The 22092-nt window shown below is 49.1% G+C and overlaps 1 protein-coding gene across 1 annotated transcript in view; it reads right to left on the minus strand.

Annotated features, from left to right (window-relative positions):
- ROBO3 (roundabout guidance receptor 3) overlaps positions 1–21746 on the minus strand; it is a 222301-nt gene extending 200555 nt beyond the window's left edge. Inside the window, exon 1 of the mRNA XM_070952536.1 lies at positions 21674–21746. Coding sequence (XP_070808637.1) covers positions 21674–21746 — 73 coding nt within the window. The remainder of the gene's footprint in view (positions 1–21673) is intronic.
- Between the last annotated feature and the right edge of the window lie 346 nt (positions 21747–22092).

Genomic DNA, 22092 nt, shown 5'->3' on the forward strand with positions numbered 1-22092 from the left:
CATGCCCACCAAGCCACAACTTGCCTGCCAAGCCATGCCCACAGAACCGGTAGTAAAAAAAGTTGGATTTCACCACTGGCTAAGACTAATTTGTAAATACTTATCTCAAGATAAGAACCAGGGGTTTTGTTTCTTTTAAAATCCTTCCCTACATACCACCAGTCTCATGCAAGGCAAGTTTCTCCAAACAAGAAACAACATATGGAATAAAGGCAAGAAGGGTAGACCTTGACTTACAACCATTCATTGAGTGACCATTCAAAGTTACAATGGCACTGAAATAAAGGGACTTGTGGCAGGTCCCTTTAGGTCTCAGACTGGCTGAATATAGCCTGCTAAGCCATAGTTTGCTTAAATATGATTTATTAAATGAACCTCCATTGACAGGATTCACCCAACAGGTTAAGTTGTAGTTTATGAACTATACTATACTATAGACTATCTAGCTACAAAATGTACTCATTGGGAGAACTCCTCAAACTGTGAGATGCCCCCCTCTCGCAGGTCTGGCCCTCTTCTTTATCGAGGGCCTATCTCAATGACGGACTTTGGAGTCCGGAGAGATGGCATACAGCAAAAAGAGGGTTATGGGGTTTTTTAGGGAAATTTCTTAATAAGATTTTAAGGGATTCTGGGAGGGGGATAGATTACGTGGGTTCGGGGGAAGACCCGCGGGGGAGGGTATCTGGGCCAGCCGTAGGGCGTGGCATGGGAGGTGTGAACTCTGGGGTCAAGGAGATGATTAGATCTTACGATACAGATGCCCATAACATCGATACTGTAGGTGGGAGGGGCAGATATGGCAGAAGCAGGGGGCCACATCATCCTACGGGAGTGCGTCCTCGCTGTTTACAAGCGGTGGCATGCTCCAACCCTCAAAGCTCTTCTCGTTCCCCAGGTTGTACGGAACCTCGGGCCCCAGGCCTTCGGCTGATGCTGTGCAATGCCAGGTCCATGGTAAATAAAGCCCCCCTCATTTGTGATCTTATTCAGGAGGGGGGTGCGGACCTGGCAGGTATTACGGAGACCTGGTTGGGCCAGGAAGGGGGAGCCCCCCTTGTTGATATGTGCCCACCAGGTTTCCGTGCTTTCCATCAGCCAAGGTCTCAGGGGAGGGGCGGAGGGGTGGCGGTTGTTATTAACTAAGGTCTTGGACCAAGGGAGGCCACTGTTCCTCAGACGGCTGGATGTGAGTCCCTTCTTGTGAAGTGGGGTCATAGGGTGCAGTTGGGCTTGCTAGTCACGTACCTGGCTCCCTGCCATGTGGCAGCAGCCCTGCCTGAGCTGCTTGATGTTATAGCCGCGGTGGCTGTTGACACCCCCAGGCTTATGATCATGGGGGATTTTAACCTGTCATCAGTTGGCGAGACATCTGAGGTGGCTCGGGAGTTCATGGCTTCCATGACGGCTATGGACCTGACCCAGTTAATTTATGGCTCTACTCACATGGGGGGACACACACTGGACCTTGTTTTTGTCTCTGGACAGTGGTTGAGTGATCTCGAGATAGGGGATATAGTGATTGAACCCTTGTCATGGTCAGATCACTCCCTCCTTTGCCTGGACCTTCGAACCGCCACACCCCGCCGCAGGGAGGCGGAACCGACCAGGTGGTTCCGCCCCAGGCACCTGATGGATCCTGAGAGATTCCAGATGGAGCTTGGGCTATTTCCTGAGGTTCTAGCACACGACTTGGCTGAGGACTTAGTGGCCGCCTGGGATAGGGCGGCGGCTGATGCTTTAGACCGAGTCGTGCCTTTGCGGCCTCTGACCCGGCGCCGGTCTCACCTGGCTCCTTGGTATACTGAGGAGCTGAGGGAGATGAAGTGCCGGAAAAGACGCCTAGAGAGCAGTTGGAGGGCTAGTCGTTCTGAATCCGACCGAACACTGGTAAGATCTCATATTAAGAATTACCTAGTGGCGATAAGAGTAGAGAAGAGTAACTACTTTTCTACTCTTATTGCATCATCGCCCAGCCGCCCTGTTTAGGGTGACCCGCTCTTTGCTCCATCAAGAGATGCGGGAAGACCCCTTGGAGGGTAGAGCTGAGGATTTTGTACAATATCTGTATGACAAAATTGCTCAGATTCGTGAACAGCTAGACTCTGACTGGATTGATCCAGAGGAGATGACAGGGGCAGGTCCTGAGAATATTATTTGGGAAGAGTTTGATCCTGTGACTCCCGAAAGCGTGGACAGGATACTGAACAGACTAAATGCGACCACATGTTTATTGGACCCGTGTCCATCCTGGTTGGTACTGGCCTCCCGGGAGGTGACGCGAGGCTGGCTCCAGGAGATTATAAATGCTTCTTTGAGTGAGGGTGTCTTTCCCACCGTCTTGAAAGAGGTGGTGGTGAGGCCCCTCCTCAAGAAGCCCTCCCTGGATCCAGCTGTATTAGCAAATTATCGTCCTGTCTCCAACCTTCGCTTTGTTGCAAAGGTTGTTGAGAGTGTGGTTGCACGACAACTGCCTCAGTACCTGGATGAATCGAATTATCTAGATCCGTTCCAGTCGGGATTCAGGCCCGGGTACAGCACAGAGACAGCATTGGTCGCATTGGTTGATGATCTCTGGAGGGCTCGGGACAGGGGTTGCTCCTCTGTCCTGGTCCTACTAGACCTCTCAGCGGCTTTTGATACCATCGATCATGATATCATGCTGCACCGGTTGGAAGGGTTGGGGGTGGGGGGCACTGTTCTACAGTGGTTCTCCTTTCTCTCTGACCAGTCGCAGTCTGTGTTGACAGGGGGGCAGAGGTCGACCCCGAGGCCCCTTATATGTGGGGTGCCACAAGGATCGGTCCTCTCGCCCCTTCTATTCAACATTTATGTGAAGCCGCTGGGTGAGATCATCCGTGGTTTTGGGGTGAAGTACCATCAGTACGCTGATGACACCCAGCTGTACATCTCCACCCCAGACCACCCCAATGATGCCCTCGAGGTGATGTCCCAGTGCCTGGAGGCCATATGGATCTGGATGGGGAGGAACAAACTCAGACTCAACCCATCCAAGACCGAGTGGCTGTGGTTTCCGTCGTCCCGATATAGTCAGCTGGCGCCATCTCTGACTATTGGGGGCGAGTCGTTGGCCCCCACAGATGGGGTTCGCAACTTGGGCATCCTCCTGGACTCACGGCTGTCTTTTGAAGAGCATATGACGGCCGTAGCCAGGAGGACTTTTTATCAGGTTCGCCTGATTCGCCAGTTGCATCCCTTTCTGGATCGGGACTCGTTACGCACGGTCACGCACGCCCTTATCACCTCACGCCTGGATTATTGTAATGCTCTCTACATGGGGCTCCCCTTGAGAAGCACCCGAAGGCTCCAACTGGTCCAGAATGCGGCCGGGTGGTAATGGGAGCAATGTGGCGCTCTCATGTAACCCCCCTCCTGCGCGAGCTGCACTGGCTCCCAGTGGTCTTCCGGGTGCACTTCAAGGTTTTGGTTACTATCTTTAGAGCGCTCCATGGCTCAGGACCAGGGTACTTACGAGACCGCCTCCTGCCACCAATAGCCTCTCACCGACCAGTTCGCTCCCATAGAGAGGGACTCCTCAGGGTGCCATCGGCCAAACAATGTCGACTGACGGCCCCCAGGGGGAGAGCCTTTTCTGTGGGGGCACCTACCATCTGGAACGGGCTTCCCCCGGAGTTACGAAACATCCAAGACTTATGCATATTCCGCCGTGCCCTGAAAACATTTCTATTCCAACAAGCTGGTCTGGCCTAACTCTCCCTTTTTAATTGGCTTTTAAACTGGCTTTTAAATTGGGTTTTAAACCTCTTTAGATAAATTTGGATGTTTTTAATCTTTGAGCCTAAATTACTTAATCTGTTTCTTAATAGTTTTTAACTTCTATATGTATTTGTATTTATTATGGCTGTTCACCGCCCTGAGTCCTTTGGGAGTAGGGCGGTATACAAATATGAAAAAAAAAAAAAAAAAAAATGGTTGAATTTATCCAACAACCGAACCCAATCCGGACAATACAACATTATGGTTCTGTCCAGTATATACATCTGAGCACATATTCCTTGCCCAGCAAAGAATTAGGAAAAAAGGGATAAATCAAAGAAGAAAGGCGGGCGGGAGGAGCAGAGACAAAGAGGCAACTATTCTATTCATAATTATTATTGAAGACATCTTTTGTTCCTTCATTTATTTGTGAACATCTCTTTGCTTTTGGAACTCTCTTTTCATTACTGTTGTGATATTTGGTTGTTGCTTTTTTAATTATTCTTCAGCTGCTTTGCACTCGTTTCTCTAGTCTATTTGCTGCAATGTGGCTAATGCTTTCAGAACATTCTGAGGAAATTAAAGGAAGAAGCTCCTGCTGCAAATACCAAATACCCCCCAAAAAAATCTCAGACCCCTCCCCTAAATTACTTGAACAACAGGATGAACAAAAAAGAATTCCATTGCCCTCATTGAAACTCCAAAGAACAAATAAAACAGAGGTTCCCCAGATAGAAATCCATATGTTTCACTAGAAGCAGAGAGATCCAGGTTTAAATCTACACTCATTGGGTTATTATGAACTACTCAGAATTATTTACCTTTATTTGACTACTTTTGTATGTTTTACAGACTCTCCTTCCAAATGAGGGTCCATAAGGCAGCTTACAAACATTATCTTTAAAATTGCCACCTTACAGATAGCAGCTAAAGAGATGAACATGCAAACAGTAATTTAGTGCACTAAACCACAATGTTTTCTCTTTTCATGTAGCTCAGCCTTTCTTTCCAGGATTTGGGGAAAATTATATTGGTGGGTGAGTTAAAGATAGTGGCTGCCTTGGAGCCACTGGAGTGAAAGAGAAATAAAGCACGAATAATGCAATCAGGGGACAAGAGAGTGTAAGGCTGGGCTTTTAAGCAACTCATCAAGAAAAGCCAACATTCTGACATAGCTTTCTCAACAGGTTTATCTAAAAGTCCTTCTTTTATAGTTTCTCCTGAACATTGAAGCAGTGGTGAAATCCAAATTTTTTTACTACCGGTTATGTGGGCGTGGTTTGGTGGGCGTGGCAGGGGAAGGATACTGCAAAATCCCCATTCCCTCCCCACTCTGGCCAGCCAGAGGTGGTATTTGCCGGTCAAAATTTCTGCTACCTGTTATGTATTGATACATTTCAGCGGGAGTTTCAAACCTGCCTTAGTTGCTGATTGGCTGACAGCCTCTCCAGGATTGTATATAAGGAGGGCTGCAGCCTCAGAGTTTTTGCTGAAGTCTCACTGTATATTAAAGAGCTGTTGTCACTTGCTTGCTTGTGCCTCTTGTTATTCCCGAACCACTTCATTGGCGATGAAGGTGGGATTGAGGCCACAAGAAGCGAACCAGTGAGACCACGAGCTTCAGCTAGGCGATGAGGCGAACTACAGGAGGCATACCGAACATGTCTGCCTACGTTCCGCCCAAGCCTTTTGATCCGGCCCGCGAAAAATGGGTCTCGTACCTAACGAGGTTTGAGTGCTCGCTTGGAGCCAGCGACATGCAGGGACTCTCCGCTAATCGAAAGAGAGCCCTCTTCCTAAGCCACTGTGGACCGGACGTGTTCGAGATGGCGGAGTCACTTTGTGAGCCAACACCGGTCCAGACTGTTTCCTGGGACACCCTGATGGCAACTCTTCGGGCTCACTACGCTCCTGTGCCCTCCAAGTTCGTGCAACGATACCAACTAAGACAACGTGTGCAACGAGAGGGAGAGCCGGTCAGCGCTTACATGGCGAGCCTGCGTAAAGCCGCAACACATTGCGACTATAGAGACTTGGACGATGCGCTGCTTGAGCAGCTAATCTGTGGCGTTCGAGATATAAGACTGCAAAGGCGACTACTCGCTAAGCCTGATCTAACGCTTGCTGGAGCCCTAGACGAGGCCAGGGCTCATGAAGCCTCCACAAAAGCCGCAGAAACGCTGCAGCGCCCGCTGACCAAATCTACACCAGTGCACAGGGAAGACGCCGGATCCAGCTTGGAGTCCGAGTCTGATGAGGACGTTTTCCGCACCAAGCACCAAAGAAAAGACGCAGGCAGCCCCCGGCGTAATTGCCCCAGCTGTGGCGGGAATCACGATAGACTGTCCTGCAAATACAGAGAGGCTATTTGCAGGCGCTGCGAGAAAAAAGGGCACTTGGCGCGAGTCTGCAGAGCCATACTGCCCAGAAAACACCAACCACGTGAGCGCCGCAGCCAACCAGAATCAACGCGCCAGAAGCACCCAATGAGAGAAGGCGGCGCTAGAAAACGGCGCGAATTTGAACCGCGAGATGGCCGCAGCATACACATCGACCAGGCCAGCACGGCAATCAAAGACAAGGTCAGCACGGTGGTCGAGATCAACGGCAAACCATGCACGATGGAGATCAACACCGGATCAGCTCTCTCCATAATGTCGTGGGCGACCCTGAAGACCATCCTGCCGTCATTCCGGAAGGACCAGCTATCCAAACAAAGACTGCGCATCCTAGACTACCAGGGGAACCAGGTCCCCCTCGAAGGAGTAGGCACGTTCCGAATCACCTACGGAGACTTCGAAAAAGACCTGCCGCTAACAATCGTCACAAAGCAGCTGCCCAGCCTTCTGGGCATGAGATGGTTCCGAGCCCTTGGCATGAGTTTCACCGGCGTCCACCGAATGTCCGAGCCGTCACTGAAGGACAGCCTCCTGACCGAGTTCCAGGACGTCTTCAGGGACACATTGGGCAAGTATGTGGGGACCCCTATCTCCCTAAACTTAGACCCCAACGTAGCCCAAATAAGACTTAAAGCCAGACGGGTGCCTTTCGCATTGAAACCAAAGATCAATGCAGAACTGGACAAATTAATTAAACAAGGGGTGTTGATCCCCGTTGACCATGCAAAATGGGAGACCCCCATAGTGACCCCAGTTAAATCTGACGGCTCAATCAGAATTTGTGCCGACTACAAGTGCACGATCAACAAGGCTTTGCAGCCGAGCGCCTATCTGGTGCTGATCGTGCATCATCTACTACACTCCCTGGGGCCAGGAAAAAATTTTGCCAAATTAGACCTAGCACAGGCCTATCAACAATTACCCGTTGACGACGCTACGGCAGAGGCGCAGACAATTGTGACTCACAGGGGTGCATTCAAATGCACCAGGCTCCAGTTTGGGGTGAGCGTCTCACCTGGCCTATTTCAAAGCACCATGGAGCGCCTTTTGCAAGGACTCCCGGGGGTGGTGCCCTATTTTGACAACGTTTTAATCAGCGCCTGGGATGAACGTCAACTAGGGGACAGAGTGAGGAACGTCCTAACCAGATTTAGGGAAGCGGGACTTAAACTTAAAAAGAACAAGTGCATGATCGCTGTCCCCTCTGTCGATTTTTTGGGATACAGGGTGGATGGCACAGGCATCCACCCCACCGAAAGCAAGGTTAGAGCTATCAAGAGCACACCTGCCCCCAAATCCAAATCGGAGCTCCAAGCCTTCCTTGGACTGCTCAACTTTTACTCAATGTTCCTAAAAAACAAGGCTACCATCGCAGATCCCCTGCACAAACTGTTAGGGAAAAATGTTCCGTGGGTTTGGGGCAAAGCAGAGGCAGCCGCATTTGAGGCTGTAAAGAAACTTTTATCTGAGGACAGCTTCCTCATTCAATACAACTCAGCGCTACTGCTTGTATTGGTTTGTGACGCCTCCCCCTTCGGAGTTGGTGCTGTCCTAGGCCATAGACTGCCAAACGGCCTAGAGGCGCCTATTGCGTTTTACTCTCACACTCTGTCCAGCGCAGAGCGCAACTATAGTCAATTGGACAGAGAGGCTCTGGCTGCAATTGCGGGGGTTAAAAAATTCCATGAATATCTCTATGGCCGTCAATTCGAACTTGTGACAGACCACCGGCCCTTGCTGGGACTTTTGGCCGGTGACAAGCCCACCCCCGCTGCCCTGTCCCCACATGGGACCATCTTCCTGTCGGCCTATTCGTACCAGCTCATCCATCGACCCGGACGGACTTTGGGCCACGCGGACGCCCTCAGCTGCTGCCCCCTTCCCGAACTACTTGTCAACCCCACGCCGGAAACCCCCGTCCTGTTGATCGACACTATGACTTTGGGACCTGCAAGGGGGTTGCTTGTTGTGGGGTGATAGGGTGGTGGTACCAACAAAACTGCGAACAAGGGTCTTGGAGTTACTGCATGAAGGGCACCCAGGAATAGTCCGAATGAAAAGCTTAGCCCGCAGTTACGTTTGGTGGCCCAACATGGACCAAGTCATCTCCAAGTGGGTGGGGAACTGCAGGAATTCCTGCCAGGAATCTCGCCCCGATCCCCCGATAGCACCTATCCGAGAGTGGGAGAAACCAAAGGGGCCATGGGGGAGGATCCACATTGATTTTGCCGGGCCCTTCCACGGGCAAACATTTTTAATCGTAGTCGATGCCTTTTCAAAATGGCTCGAAATCATACTCATGTCTTCAACCACAGCCGAAGCAGTCATTAAGACTCTTCGGAAACTATTCGCCACCCACGGCCTACCGGATACCCTTGTATCTGATAACGGGCCTCAATTTACAGCGACTCTGTTTGAGAGCTACCTGGCCGGACTGGGCATTCGCCATGCCCTGTCGGCCCCATTCCATCCGGCTTCTATTGGCCTTGCTGAACGTTTTGTAAGAACGGCCAAAGAAGCATTGTCCAGGCTAGACGACGGGGACTGGCAGGCCAGGATTGACCAATTTTTAGCAGTCCAGCATGCCACACCATGCACGGCCATAGGGGGAAGCCCAGCCGAACTCCTCATGGGTAGGAAGCTTCGGTGCGTGTTAGACAGGCTTCACCCTAACTATTCACATGAGAATTTTAAGGGGGAGACCACCGGACTAAGGCAGTTCCAGGTTGGGTCCCCAGTGTTCGCTCGCAATTATGCTAGCGGACCTCTATGGGTTGCAGGAACCATAGTGGGCATAACGGGCCCAAAATCTTACACGGTAGACGTAGGGGTAGACAGAATCTGGAAACGCCACATAGACCAACTAAGGAAGAGAATAGTCAGCGAGGCAAACATCAACTTAGAAATCTCCGAACCTAACTACAACAACTTTCCCAAAACAGCTAACTCAAGCCCGGGTTCGAGAGAATACTTAGCTGACAAGCCCTGGTTCCAGCGCTGCCCCAGCGAGTCGCCACTCCCAGCCGGGGATAACCACGCCCCAGATAAAATCCAGGAGGTTCCATTGGCGGAGCTGGGAGAGACAGAGAGTCCCTCCGACCAGCTCGACGCCCCACCAAACACTGAACTGCGCAGGTCGACCAGAACGAGAACTCGCCCAGGTCACCTGCGAGATTTTGTGTGTACTTATGTAAATTTTTGAATGTTAGTGCCTTCTGGGAAGGGAGGGGTGTTATGTATTGATACATTTCAGCGGGAGTTTCAAACCTGCCTTAGTTGCTGATTGGCTGACAGCCTCTCCAGGATTGTATATAAGGAGGGCTGCAGCCTCAGAGTTTTTGCTGAAGTCTCACTGTATATTAAAGAGCTGTTGTCACTTGCTTGCTTGTGCCTCTCGTTATTCCCGAACCACTTCACTACCGGTTCTCCAAACTCTCAAAATTTCCACTACTGGTTCTCCAGAACCTGTCAGAACCTGCTGGATTTCACCCCTGCATTGGAGGCATGCCTACCTATCAGCCATATTTATTTATTAATCAAATTTATATGGCCACCCATCTCATGGACAGTAACTCCGGGCAGCATACAACAATCCAGTAAAACAGGAAAAATATAAAACAGTCATTAGCTAAAACCATTATGTAATAATGGTTAAAAAACATATCAACTATGCAAGCAAAACTTAAACAAGAAAGAATGTAACAGAAGGAGGAATATTAATAAAAAGGGAGCCATTTCACTCATTCACCTGTCTTCTGGGGTCTCCAGGTCTGGTGACATAACTAGGTCTTGAGGGACCTTCAACAGCTCAGGACTTCACCTCAGGGGGAGCAGGTGACTGAAGAATCCATAATGCGAGGGCCATGGCAGAAAAGGCCTGCTGCCTAGGTCCCACCAGATGAAGCTCCCTAGATGACTGAACCCGTAACATACCTGTTGTGTTGGATCTGATGGGATGGACAGATGAAATCTGGAAGAGGCAATTCCTCAAAGTAACCCAGTCCTATGCCATGTAGGACTTCAAAGATCAACATCATCACCTTGAATTGGACCTGGAAACAAACTGGTAACCAATGCAGCTTGTGCAACAGATGTGTAACATATGCTTTACCAGAGACACAGAAAACTGTTCCTGCCACTGCATTTTGCACCAGCAGAAGTTTCCAGATGCTCCTCAGGGGTAGCCACATATAGAGTGCATTGCAATAGGGAGGTGACCAGAGCATAGGTAACCATGAGTAGGAATTGGTGCAACTCATAGGTGGGTTTCAGCAGGTTCTGACCAGTTCTGGAGAACCGGTAGCAAACATTTTGAGTAATTCGGAGAAAATTCGGACTGGCCCTACCCCATCTATTCTCTGCCTCCCAAGTCCCAGCTGATCGGGAAGAAATGGGGATTTGCAGTATCCTTCCTCTGGATTGGGGAGGGAATAGAGATTTTACAGTATCCTTCCCCTGCCATGCCCACCAAGCCACGCTCACAGAACCGGTAGTAAAAAATTTTGAAACACACCATTGATGCAACTGGTGCAAAATATGAAGTTATACAACCCCCTACCCCCAACCACGACTGCTACCTGCTCCTTGAGCAAGAGTTGTGAGTCCAGGAACACGTCCAGATTGCTCTCAGGGTCTGTTTGGAGCAGTGCAACCCTATCCAGCACCAGAGATGATATAGTCCTAGAATCAGAAGGCTCCAGGACCCAGAAGCCACCCAGTCTTGCTGGTTCAGTTCATACCACCTAATGGGACCTAGGAAGTGTGCTTTTTCTGTCATAATCATAGCATCCTCTCCCCTTCTTCAAGATGCATCTGGCCCCAATCCTGGCCACATCCAAAAGTGTTCTGAAAACCTGGAATTTTCCCAGGCCTTGGGTTAAATTGGCTGGCAGATCCTACATTTCTGATTGTTTTTTAATGGCTACTTTTCATCTGCATATTTGGTTTTTTCATTGTATTTTAGGACTGCTTTTACTGCTACCCTGAGTTATTGCAGAGTTGTGTGGCCTTATAAATAAATAAACTGCTAGAAAAGATCACATTGTTCCATACCCCCAAGGCACATCTACGTGCATGGATAGACAAGGAATTCCTAAGTAGGATGATCTTCAGCTTTTCTGGAGCAATGCTCAAACCCTTATTTCTGCCATGCTTCTCTATTGTGCATCGCAACTTTGCAACTTTCCACTGAGTCTAGAACACGGATGGCTAGTTCAGCACCCGAGAGGCAGGATTTTTTTATATATATGACAGCAGAGAGAAAAGGATGGTTGTGTCCCTGCTCCAAAATTCAAACTCAATTAAGGACCCTGCAGTCAATCAGTCAATTCAGGAACTTGATTTGGAGGAACAAAGATAAAGTGCTACATGTCTCCTGCCTTAGAGGAGACAAAACACATTTGTTTTAAATGACATACCTCCCCGAACCATCCAGAACTGCTATTTTTACAACTCTCTGGAGAACAAACTTTGTTTCAGTTCTTATCTCACTGTGCTAAAAACTTACAAGATTGAAGAAGACGTTTGCATCCAAGGCCGCCCTTTGCATGGCTGAACTGGGATTGGATTCTTTCAACATATTCACATGAATAACTCCCTCAGTTTAATACTTGACAGGCTCTGCACAAGACCTGTTTCCACACCAAACAAGGGGTGGAGGAATGGGCTTTGTTTGGGTTTGGGTTACCATGATGTGTGAACTCATAAGTGATAATATTGCAAGACCTGAGAACCAATACATGCTTGAACAAATCCTGGCTTAGCAGAATTTATTTATTTATTTATTAATCAAATTTCTATACCGCCCTACTCCCGAAGGACTCAGGGCGGTGAACAGCCAAGATAAAATACAGACAATACAAATATTAAAAATCCCTTAAAATTATTAAATATTTCGGCCGAAACACAGATTAAAACACCCAATTTATAAAATCACGAATTCAAAAATTTAAAATTTAAGAATTTAAAAGAGGGGAGTTAGGCCAGGCCAGCTTGCTGAAATAGAAAAGTTTTGAGAGCACGGCGAAACGTGCGCAGGTCCGGGATCTTCCGTATCTCTGGGGGGAGCTCGTTCCAGATGGTAGGTGCCCCCACAGAGAAGGCTCTCCCCCTGGGGGCCGCCAGTCGACACTGTTTGGCCGACGGCACCCTGAGGAGCCCCTCTCTATGGGAGCGTACTGGTCGGTGAGAGGCTATTGGTAGCAGAAGGCGGTCTCGTAGATACCCCGGTCCGATGCCATGGAGCGCTCTAAAGGTGGTAACCAAAACCTTGAAGCGCACCCGGAAGATGTGAGAGCGTTAGCTACCGTTTTAACATCAGTCAAATGAACAACTCTTGGTGCAATATGCAAAGAACACAAGCCAAGGTTCTGATTTTAAAAAAGGAATCACACAGGTGGTCCTCGACTTACAACAGTTCATTTAATGACTGTTCGAAGTTACCACAGCACTAAAAAAGGTGACCTAAGACTATTTTTCACACTTATGACTGTTGCAGCATCTCCATGGGTCTAGAACTTTTAGGCTCCTACCTTTGGCCATCCCTGCTTCTCCTCCAGGGTTCTGCCTCTGTGCATTATCCACCAGCTTTTCTCCTTGGCTGGCCCGCCCCCATTCTTTCACCCTGGTACATGGGCCACGGCCCCTCCATCCCAGTCCCTTTGCCGTGGCTCATTCGTCGAAGTACAGTTCGTGTCGGACTTTTGGCCGCATGGGACAATTCACCACCAGCCAATTGGCTGGCTGGCAATGCTGGCAACCAGAAGTCACAGCACGATTGATGCAGGGGCTGGGAGGCTTTGGGGGAGGTGATGCAGCCAAATGGCCTCAGGTGCTTGTTAGGAGAAGGAAGGGGAGGCGTGGAAGCTCCCCTGTACCTGATCGTGCCTCTCTGACACCGAACGGGAAGAGAAGAGTGGGGGATGGGTAACCCTAACCCTAATCCAGTCCCTGCATTGATTGTGCTGTGACTTCTGGTTGCCAGCATTGGCAGCCAGCCGATTGGCTGGTGGTGAATTGTCCCATGTGCCCAAATGCTCAACACAAACTGTATTTTGACGAATGGGCCGCGGCAAAGGGACTGAGACAGAGGGGCCATGGCCCATGTGCCGGGGCGAAAAGATGGGGGGTGGGCCAGCCGGGGAGAAAAGCTGGTGGACAATGTGTGGAGGAGGAACCCTGGAGGCAAAGCAGACACGGCCAAAGGTAGGAGCCTAAAAGTCCCATTCCGCATCTCCATGGTCATGTGACTTACATTTGAATTCTTGACAACTGGCTCTTATTTATGACGGTTGCAGCATCCTGGGGGTCATGTGATCCCCTTTTGCGACCTTCTGATAAGCAAAGTCAATGGAGAAGCCAGATTCACTTAATAACGGTGTTAGTAACTTAACAAGTGCAGTGATTCACTTAACAACTGTGACCAGAAAAGTCGTAAAATGTGGCAAAACTTTCTTAACAAATTTTTCATTTAGCAACACAAATTCTGGGCTCAATTGTGGTGATAGGTTGAGGACTACCTCTACTTAAAATTCATCTGAGTATCCTGGCGTTCTCATTAAAAAAAATCGTCATGTGGTCCCAATCCTAGACCACAATTGGCACCAGAATTTCCATTGCTAAGCAAGATGGTTATTAAGTGAGTTGCGGCCGATTTTATGACCAATCCAGCTTCCCCCAATGACTTTGCTTGTCGGAAGCCCATTGGGAAGATTGCAAATGGTGAGCACATGATCCAGAAATGTTGCAACCATAGAAAATATATAGCAGATTCCAAGCACCCAAATTTAATCATGTGACCACGGGGAAGCTGACACCTACGTAAGTGCGAGATCCAGTTGGTTGTAAGTTTCTCTTTTCTATGCCATTGTAACTTGGAATGATCACGAAAGAAATTGAGGATTTCCTGTAACATTTGTAATTAAAGATACATATAATAATAAGAGTGAATCAAAGAGCTCTTTAATACCAGCAGCGTAAGAGAACATGTCTCAACCATGCCCATTCAACAGCCACAATACACTCAACTAATGGCATATCGTGATGGCATCTTCCCACAAGGCAGGCTGGTGGCAAAGCACAGAAGAAGGGCAGGGATTAAGCTTTATCAGACTTCTCCTGCAACTCTGCTGAGTCAAGCACTTCCTGGGAGAAGGCGGAGTCCAGAATGTCTAGGAAGAATCATGTGCCTTGGCTTGTCCTTCTACAGCAGTGGGACACGGCTTGTTTAAGATCAGATTTTCCTGACCTTTGAATGGCATGTCATTCTTTGGGCCACAATGAAGAAGTGGGCACAGCCAGAAAAGGATCTGCGTTTGATTTTTATTCCTAAAGGAAGATGGTGAATATGATTCTTCTCCATGGATTTCATCCTCTTGCCTTTGACTCCTGTTAAAAATGACTGTATGCTAGCAATTTTTGGAGGGCCCTGAGGAGCACTTAGAACGTTTTAGGGACTTTTACTTAACTCATCAAACCCATTTGTGTGGATGTTGTTAAGATCCGTAGTGCATACTTGAGAGGTTTGCTTATTGCCTACATGGATGGAAGATATTCTATATAACAGTGTTTCTCAAGCTTAAAGTGCAGCTGTTCCCCAGCTACCAATATGAGTGAGTGTTTAGATATTCCCAGCCTGTAATGGTATGTGGGATTGGCCTTGGGAGACAGGAGGAAGAGATGTTGCCTAGAGAATGGCAAGATAAGGGAGGGCAGACCCCACAGCTGCATAATGGATGGAGAAAGAGGTTCAGAGGGGACCTTTCACATGTTCTCAGAATGTAAAGGAGACAGTGGGGGATTTGTACTTTCAGACTTGCAAGGACTGATAGCAGCCTTCCCAAGAAGACAGAAGACAGAAAACACGACCAAATGGGCTAATCCTGTTTTATTCTAAGGCTACAATAATAGAATCTTGAAAGTCTGAAAATACAAGTCTCCCACTATCTCTTTTATATTCTGAGAAGTTAGGGCTGTTTCTTTCTGAGTCTCCTTCTCTGCTAGGACCTCTCTTCTCTCTCTTATCTGACCATTCCCATTCTTTCCCATTTCTTCTAAGACCATTCCAGGGGTGGGATTCAGATCCTTTAGCAACAGGTTCGCTGCCCCATTGCTGGGTGGGCGTGGCCATGGTAGGTGTGGCCTGGTTGGCCACCTGCACCATGGCGAATGGGGGAGGGTGTTTTTCACCCTCCCCAGGCTCCAGAGGCTTTCCTTGAGCCTCCGGGAGGGCAAAAACTGCTTCCCCTGGGGTCCAGAGGCCCTCTGGAGGCTGGAAACAGGCCCATTTCTGAACTTCCAGAACCTCCGGTAGGCCCATTTTTTGCCCTCCCAGACCCTCCGCACAGCCCCTGCACTTATCTGGAATGATGAACAGGCCACGTGGAGACTCCTGGGAGGAGCAGGGAGGGGCGGGAGGGGTAGGGTGGGCCTGGCCAGCCAGGGGTGGCATTTGGGGGTTCACTGAACCCTGGCAATCCTTGGCTAGAGGATTGCCCGAACCCTGCTGAACCCCCAGGAGCCCACCGCTGGGCCATTCCCACATACCATTACACAGCCCTTCTTTGGCTGGCAGGATCTGACCTAGAATTTGTCTTTATAAGGATGACAACATTCTCCAAGGATGCGATGCCAACAGGAGCAGCCAGCAACTCTCAAGGTTTCCGCTGGTGCCATCTTTTTCCTTCCCCTCACCTCCCACCAGTGTCATCTGCTGCCATGTGAATCTGAAAAGCAAAGTCTCTGCCAAACACTGAGAGGCAAACATTTATTTATTTCTTTTTTTTTAAAAAAAAAAAAAGGAGGGGGACATACCCTCTTAGTGATAACAAGTCAAGCCCTGTCTGGCCTTAATTATCTCAGCAGTTTCCCAGAGAAAGGAGATGGAGAGCCAGAAGTATTTAGGAAGGATGAAGAGGGATTTGTTCAAGTGACTTGGAGAGCTGGTGTTCAGGTAACAAGCAAACCAAACCAGAGTGATGCCCTTCCTGAACAGTGTGACAAAAACACACCATTTCAGGGTTTTTTTCTGCAGACTCCACAGACACATAAACAAGCTCACTAATGATTAACTTATCAATGGTTTATGTAAATGAGTCCCATTTTTTCTGAGTTTGCATCACACACTGTGCCACAAAACATATGGGCTCAGTTTGCACAACCTGCTAGGCCAAAAGATGTGTGACTCAGTGTGTTGTACACACACACTCAACATCCATTTTAGGATGGGCCCAAATCCTTACATGCAAAATTGAGGAGGGGGAAGGGATGACAGACAATCTCCATGTTTACCTCCCCCCCCCCACACTTCATAGCCTTCCTTCAACACCTTCTTTTCTCCTCTGCCTTTTTATTCTTCTCCTCTCTGGGCAGCTTCTAAAAAAAGCAATCGTTCCATTTTACAAGTAGAAAATTAAGGAGAGGAGTGGATTTGTCAGAGACTGCTGAAATTGCCACTTCTGGTAGGAATAAAATAGGGTACAGATGCAGTCAAATCTCGAGAGATTTGGATCAGCCTAACTTGGATATAGAGGGATCAGCGTGTTTGAATATGTTTGAGTGTGCATATATGCCCACACGCTTGGAAAAAATGAGCTGGGAAACCAGACTATCTGTCACCAGCATGGTACAACGCGGAATACAATTTATTTTGTTCAGCCACCACCCAACCCCAAGGCCAGGGAGGAGAGCCAGGCTTTTAGGGACTTTCGGAATATTATCAAGGTAGCAACCTTACAAATCTCGAGGGAGAGATAGCTGTTCTTAAGATACCCTCTCATCTAAACTCACCCTTCCCATCTCTCTCCCATCAAAAAATGATAACCATAATTAACTATTTCAAATGCCAGGCGCACTTCTCAAACAGGGTACCACAGTCTGATCAAAACACCCCAATCGCTGATTTGTGGATCAGATTAGCGGGGGCTGATGGGGGCTGGAATCCCACTAATCTGCAGGTGCCAAGATTGGGGAATATTGTTTTTTCTTCTCCCTGCAACAGAGCAGGGTTTAAAAACAACAACAACAAAAAAAAAAAACTTGGCAACTTTAAGATGTGTGAGGGCTCCCAGAATTCCCCAGCCAGCACCAACCTGTTATTTTAGTAACAGGAACAATAAAGGGGAATGTTTGTAGCTCAGGAAATGAGAGTTACTATATACCAGGGGTCTCCAATCTTGGCAACTTTAAGACTTTTAGACTTCAACTCCCAGAATTCCTCAGCCAGCAAAACTTTAAGACTTGTGGACTTCAACGCCTGGCTGAGGCACTCTGGAAGTTGAAGTCCACAAATCTTAAAGTTGCCAAGGTTGGAGACCCCTGGTATATACAGATAGTCCTCAATTTACAATTAGTTATTTAGTGAACATTCAAAGTTACAACGGCACTGAAAAAAGACTTAGGACTGGTCCTCGCAGTTACAACCATTGCAGCATCCCCATGGTCATGTGATCAAAATTTAGGCACTTGGCTACAGGACATATTTACAATGGTTGCACTGTCCCGGGGTCACATGATCTCCATTTACGACCTTCTGACAATCAAAGTCAATGGGAAAAACTGGATTCACTTAATGACTGCATGATTCCTATAACCGCTGCAGCGATTCCCTTAACAACCCTGGCCAAAAAGATTGACAATTGGGCATGACTCACTTAACAACCCAGCTTAGCAATGGAAATTCTGATCCAAATTGTGATCGTAAGTAGACGACTATCTATATATGCAGGCACATACCATATTTTTCGGAGTATAAGACCTACTTCCCTCTCCCCAAAAGAGGGTGGATATGTTGGTGTATCTTATGCACCAATTACAGCCATTTTTGGCCTCCCAAAGTCCCGCCCCACTCATCCCATTTTTGCAAAAGAGGGTTTGGGAGGCCTGCAGAGTACTCCTGGGGGCTGGGGAGGGCAAAAATGCCATTTTTGCGAAAAATGGGCCTGTTTTTTGAAAAAATGGGGGCATTTTTGCCCCCCCCTCACCCCCAGGAGCACTCTGCAGGCCTCCCAAACCCTCTGTGCACCCCGTTTTTGCAAAAATGGGCCTGTTTTTTCCCCGTTTTTGCAAAAAACGGGGCGCGCAGAGGATTTGGGAGGCTTGCAGAGTGCTCCTGGGGGCCAGGGAGGGCAAAAACCATTTTTTTCTTACTTACCTCTTTGAAATCTTGGTGCATATTATACACCGGTGCAACTTATAGTCCGAAAAATATGGTACATGTAGCCCATTTTTCACTCTATTTAGCAATTGGTATTCAGAGATAATTATACTAAAACTCAGTGTTCAAAGCATTGGGAGGCCTCTTCTCCATAAACATGTCTCATAATTCTCCTAACAAAGGGATGCAGCAAGTCAATCCAAAAGGCCATCGAGAGCATCTATTGGAGAGTTTCTTCATACTGTATGTCAACATTTCAGCATGGTCCTCTTTTAAGTGTATATTTCCACAACACATTCTGGATTTGCCAATACACATTTCCTTCTTACATAGCTTGGATGTCAATCAGGAAGTAGGATTAACTGGGGTCTGAAAATTTGGGTTACAATTTTATGTGCCAGTTCTTCATGAAGAGGCTGCCTCGTGTCTGTGTGAATCAATCTGCCTGCTGATACCTCTCAGTGGGACTGTTATCCTTTGGGGGACGCTCCCTTTTCTCTCACTCCCTTTCTCTCTCCCTTTGATTAAAAATACATAAGTGGGAAGCCAGTGTGCTGCCAAATAAACTTGTGCAGGGAAGCACTACTGGAGGATATGTAATCAACTTGAGCTCCTGGCGGAAAGGTGGCCTGCACAGCTCATGAATAAATAAGGCTGCAGCTCTAGTTTCTGATGCCCCCAAGTTAATATCTTCTATGCTCCCTCAAGCCAGAATGTTGCCTGCAAATCCTATCTCCAAAGAAATCTTCTTACGGAAATAAGGTCTTCCCTCTTATTCATTCTGCAGAAGTACGTTGAACTTTGCATTAGTCTTCGCATTGAACATTGCATAAATTTTTAGAAAGGAAAAATATTTTTTCTAGACAGACTTTAATTTAGCAAAAGAAAAGGGGGAAATGTCTTTATCAGTCTGTGGACCCCGTACAATGATTTATGCATGATGTTTAGTGACTGATCCTGGCTACTCAGCAATGTTATTTCTGACTTCTGGACCCCTTGAAGCCCTATTAATGGCATCTGCTCTTAGCACACTATGAAACATCAGCCCCATCATTCCTCAAACACTTCCAAAATTAATCCATCCTGCTTTCCTGTTACAGGTAGTCCTCCACTTACAACAGTTCATTTAGTGACCCTTCAAAGTTACAACAGCACTGGAAAAAGTGACTTATGACTGTTTTTCATGCTTATGACTGTTGCAGCATTCCCACTGTCACGTGATCAGAATTTGGATGCTTGGCAACTGATTCATATTTATGACGGCGGCAGTATCCTGGGATCACGCGATCCCCTTTTGTGATGCTCTTACAAGCAAAGTCAGATGGGAAGCCAGATTAATAACTGCAGTGATTCACTTAACAACGGTGGCAAGGAAGGTCATAAAATGGAGTAAAATTCACTTAAGAAATGTTTCACTTCACCACAGAAATTTTGGGCTTAGTTGTGGATGTAAGTACTGTAATTCTCCTACAGCCATATTTTTCAGATTAAAGTATTCCAAGTTTGATTCATATCCCCCCTCCGCCCAAAGAAAGCAGAGCAATGGCAGGGGAAACAGCAAGAGGTCTACAGTGCAATAATAAAGCATCCCTTGAAACAGGACTTCTGTCTGTAACGGCACCCACCGCTATGCACTGTATGCTAGATTTGCTCCTGCTAAGATAGTTTCTGCAGCTGCATTTTACATTCCTATTAAGATAGGCCTATTTGAGCTGAAATGGAGAAACGGGGGGGGGGGGGGGACACACACGTCCTATGAATATAAAATTCTAAAATCTCATAAATTTTTCCCCGCCCAACCAAATGGCCTGTGACATTCAAATTGTGGCCACAGCCAAAAAGCAAAACAAATAACGACTTCACTCAAACCAAATTCTTGGTAATAAAATCCAGATTGATCAGAATGAATTGGAAACCTAAAACTCCATTTCATCCTTCCCCAAAGCTTTGGGCTTTACTTTAGCTCACATCTCCTATTTGGAGAAATCTCTTCTATTTTTACCCAACCCAGAATTGCTGTTTCTAAAGGATCTTTTTGCTGGGAACAACACACCCACAATTGTTTTCCCTTCCCAGCCCCGGGAGAGCAGATTCCCAAAGGCTCCTGCTGCATCCCTTTTCTGAAGAGCATCCTCAAGCCTCCTCTAGTGGCCAGATTTGGTCTGTGTGGGGGGGGGGGGCGGGGGGCTCTTAGTGCGGATTTTGACTTCCTGCTGAAAAGGCTGCTGAGATCATTCAGTAGGAGAGAAGCAAATCAAGAACATCCACCGACAGTTACAAGGCAGGCTCTAGCCTAGAAACAAGCAGCAGCTTCTCAACTCATTGGGATGAGCTGGATGACCCCACAAGTCGGGGGAGGCCCGAAAGGTCAGCCTCCCTCCCGCTGACTGCCTCGCCTCTGCAACTAGCTTCTCCCAGGCAACCCCCCACCCCTCGCACCCCACCCCACGTGTCCTTTTTTCATCCCTCTCCGGCCCATCTGTTCCCTTCAGGAAACCGAGAACGCAGAGGAGCCCCTGGCTGAGCTGAGCCTGGGCGGACTCCGCAGACGCGGGCCAGGTGCTTTAATGAGGGTGAAAGGCCACGGGGAGGGGGGGGCTCAGCAGCTGCCCCAGAACCTCCCCCGTCCCCACAGAATCGGGACCCTTCTTTCACGCCGCCCGCTTCGGCCCCAAGCCACCAAAACGGATTGCCCAGATCCGCAGCCCGCACCGCCGCCTTCGCGCTAGAGACCAACTGTAGAAGGCATTGCCTGCCTGCCTGCCTGCCTGCCTGCCTGCCTGCCACCCGCAGGACATTTAGACACGTGTTAGTTGTCAAGCTGGAGCCTAGCGAGCCGTTGGAGGGGCTGGGTGGTGGACTGGCTCTGGGGAGGGTATGGGGACATCTCGCCAAGCAAGCTTCCCTGGGTGCGTGGATCGGGGTTGAACGGGCTCCCTGGCTGCGCCCAAGCCGGCCGAGGCGAAGGTGGAACGGAGGGAGCCGGGGTAAAGAAAGGACGCTTCCCGCTGCATATCCACGAGATAGGATCGCCTTTTGTTGCCTGCGCTGCTCCTGCGAAAGCGCTACGACCTTTGCCACGCGGGGTAGAGCCTGAGAGGTGGTCGACTGACACCCCCCCCGTCCCATTTGCCCAGCCCTGAACAGACCCCGCGTGGTTCGCCAAGGACCTCGCTCTGTTCCCACGCGATCCCCGAGAGCCACCAAACTCCCGAACTCTCCTCCCCGGGCTCAGTGGCTCCCCTCAAAAGGTGCCTCGCCAGGCTCCCCACTCCGCGTCCCGGGCGCTGCGCTTCCCCGTCCATTTCAGTCCCTGCGCCCCGTGGCTCTTTTGGGAGGGAAGGTGGGAGAGGGAGAGAGAAGCAGGGTCGACGGCGCCTCTTACCTGCCGCGGGTGCCACCAGGACCGGCCAGAGGCACAGCAAGCTCCGAACCCAGAGCGGGAGCCTCCGCCGCATGGCTCAACTCCGCCAGGGACGCATCCGGCAGAGGGAAAGCGGGCTCCCCTCTCGCGCAGCGGGGCGGCGGCTGGGCTGGGCTGCCTCGGGGTCCGGCCTCCCAGAGCCCAGGGGCGGCCGCGGGAGCCAGAGGGCGGCGGGGCTCGCTCGGCTTCCAGCAGGGAGGAGAGCCAAGCTTCCCGGAGCCGCGCTCGCTCAACTCAGCGCCAGCGCGCCTTCATCTCCGACGCTCCAGCGGAGGGGCCAAGCGGCTCGCCTCGGAGCTGCTGGGGCTGGGAAGCCGCCTCCGCCGCGGAATTTGCTCCAACTCAGCCGCCCCGGCCCATTGTCAGCCGGCTGGTCCCTT

Source organism: Pituophis catenifer, unplaced genomic scaffold (assembly GCF_029215685.1).
Source record: "Pituophis catenifer annectens isolate HBS135680 unplaced genomic scaffold, rPitCat1.0.hap2 SCAF_12, whole genome shotgun sequence".
In the NCBI taxonomy this organism is placed as follows: domain Eukaryota; kingdom Metazoa; phylum Chordata; class Lepidosauria; order Squamata; family Colubridae; genus Pituophis; species Pituophis catenifer.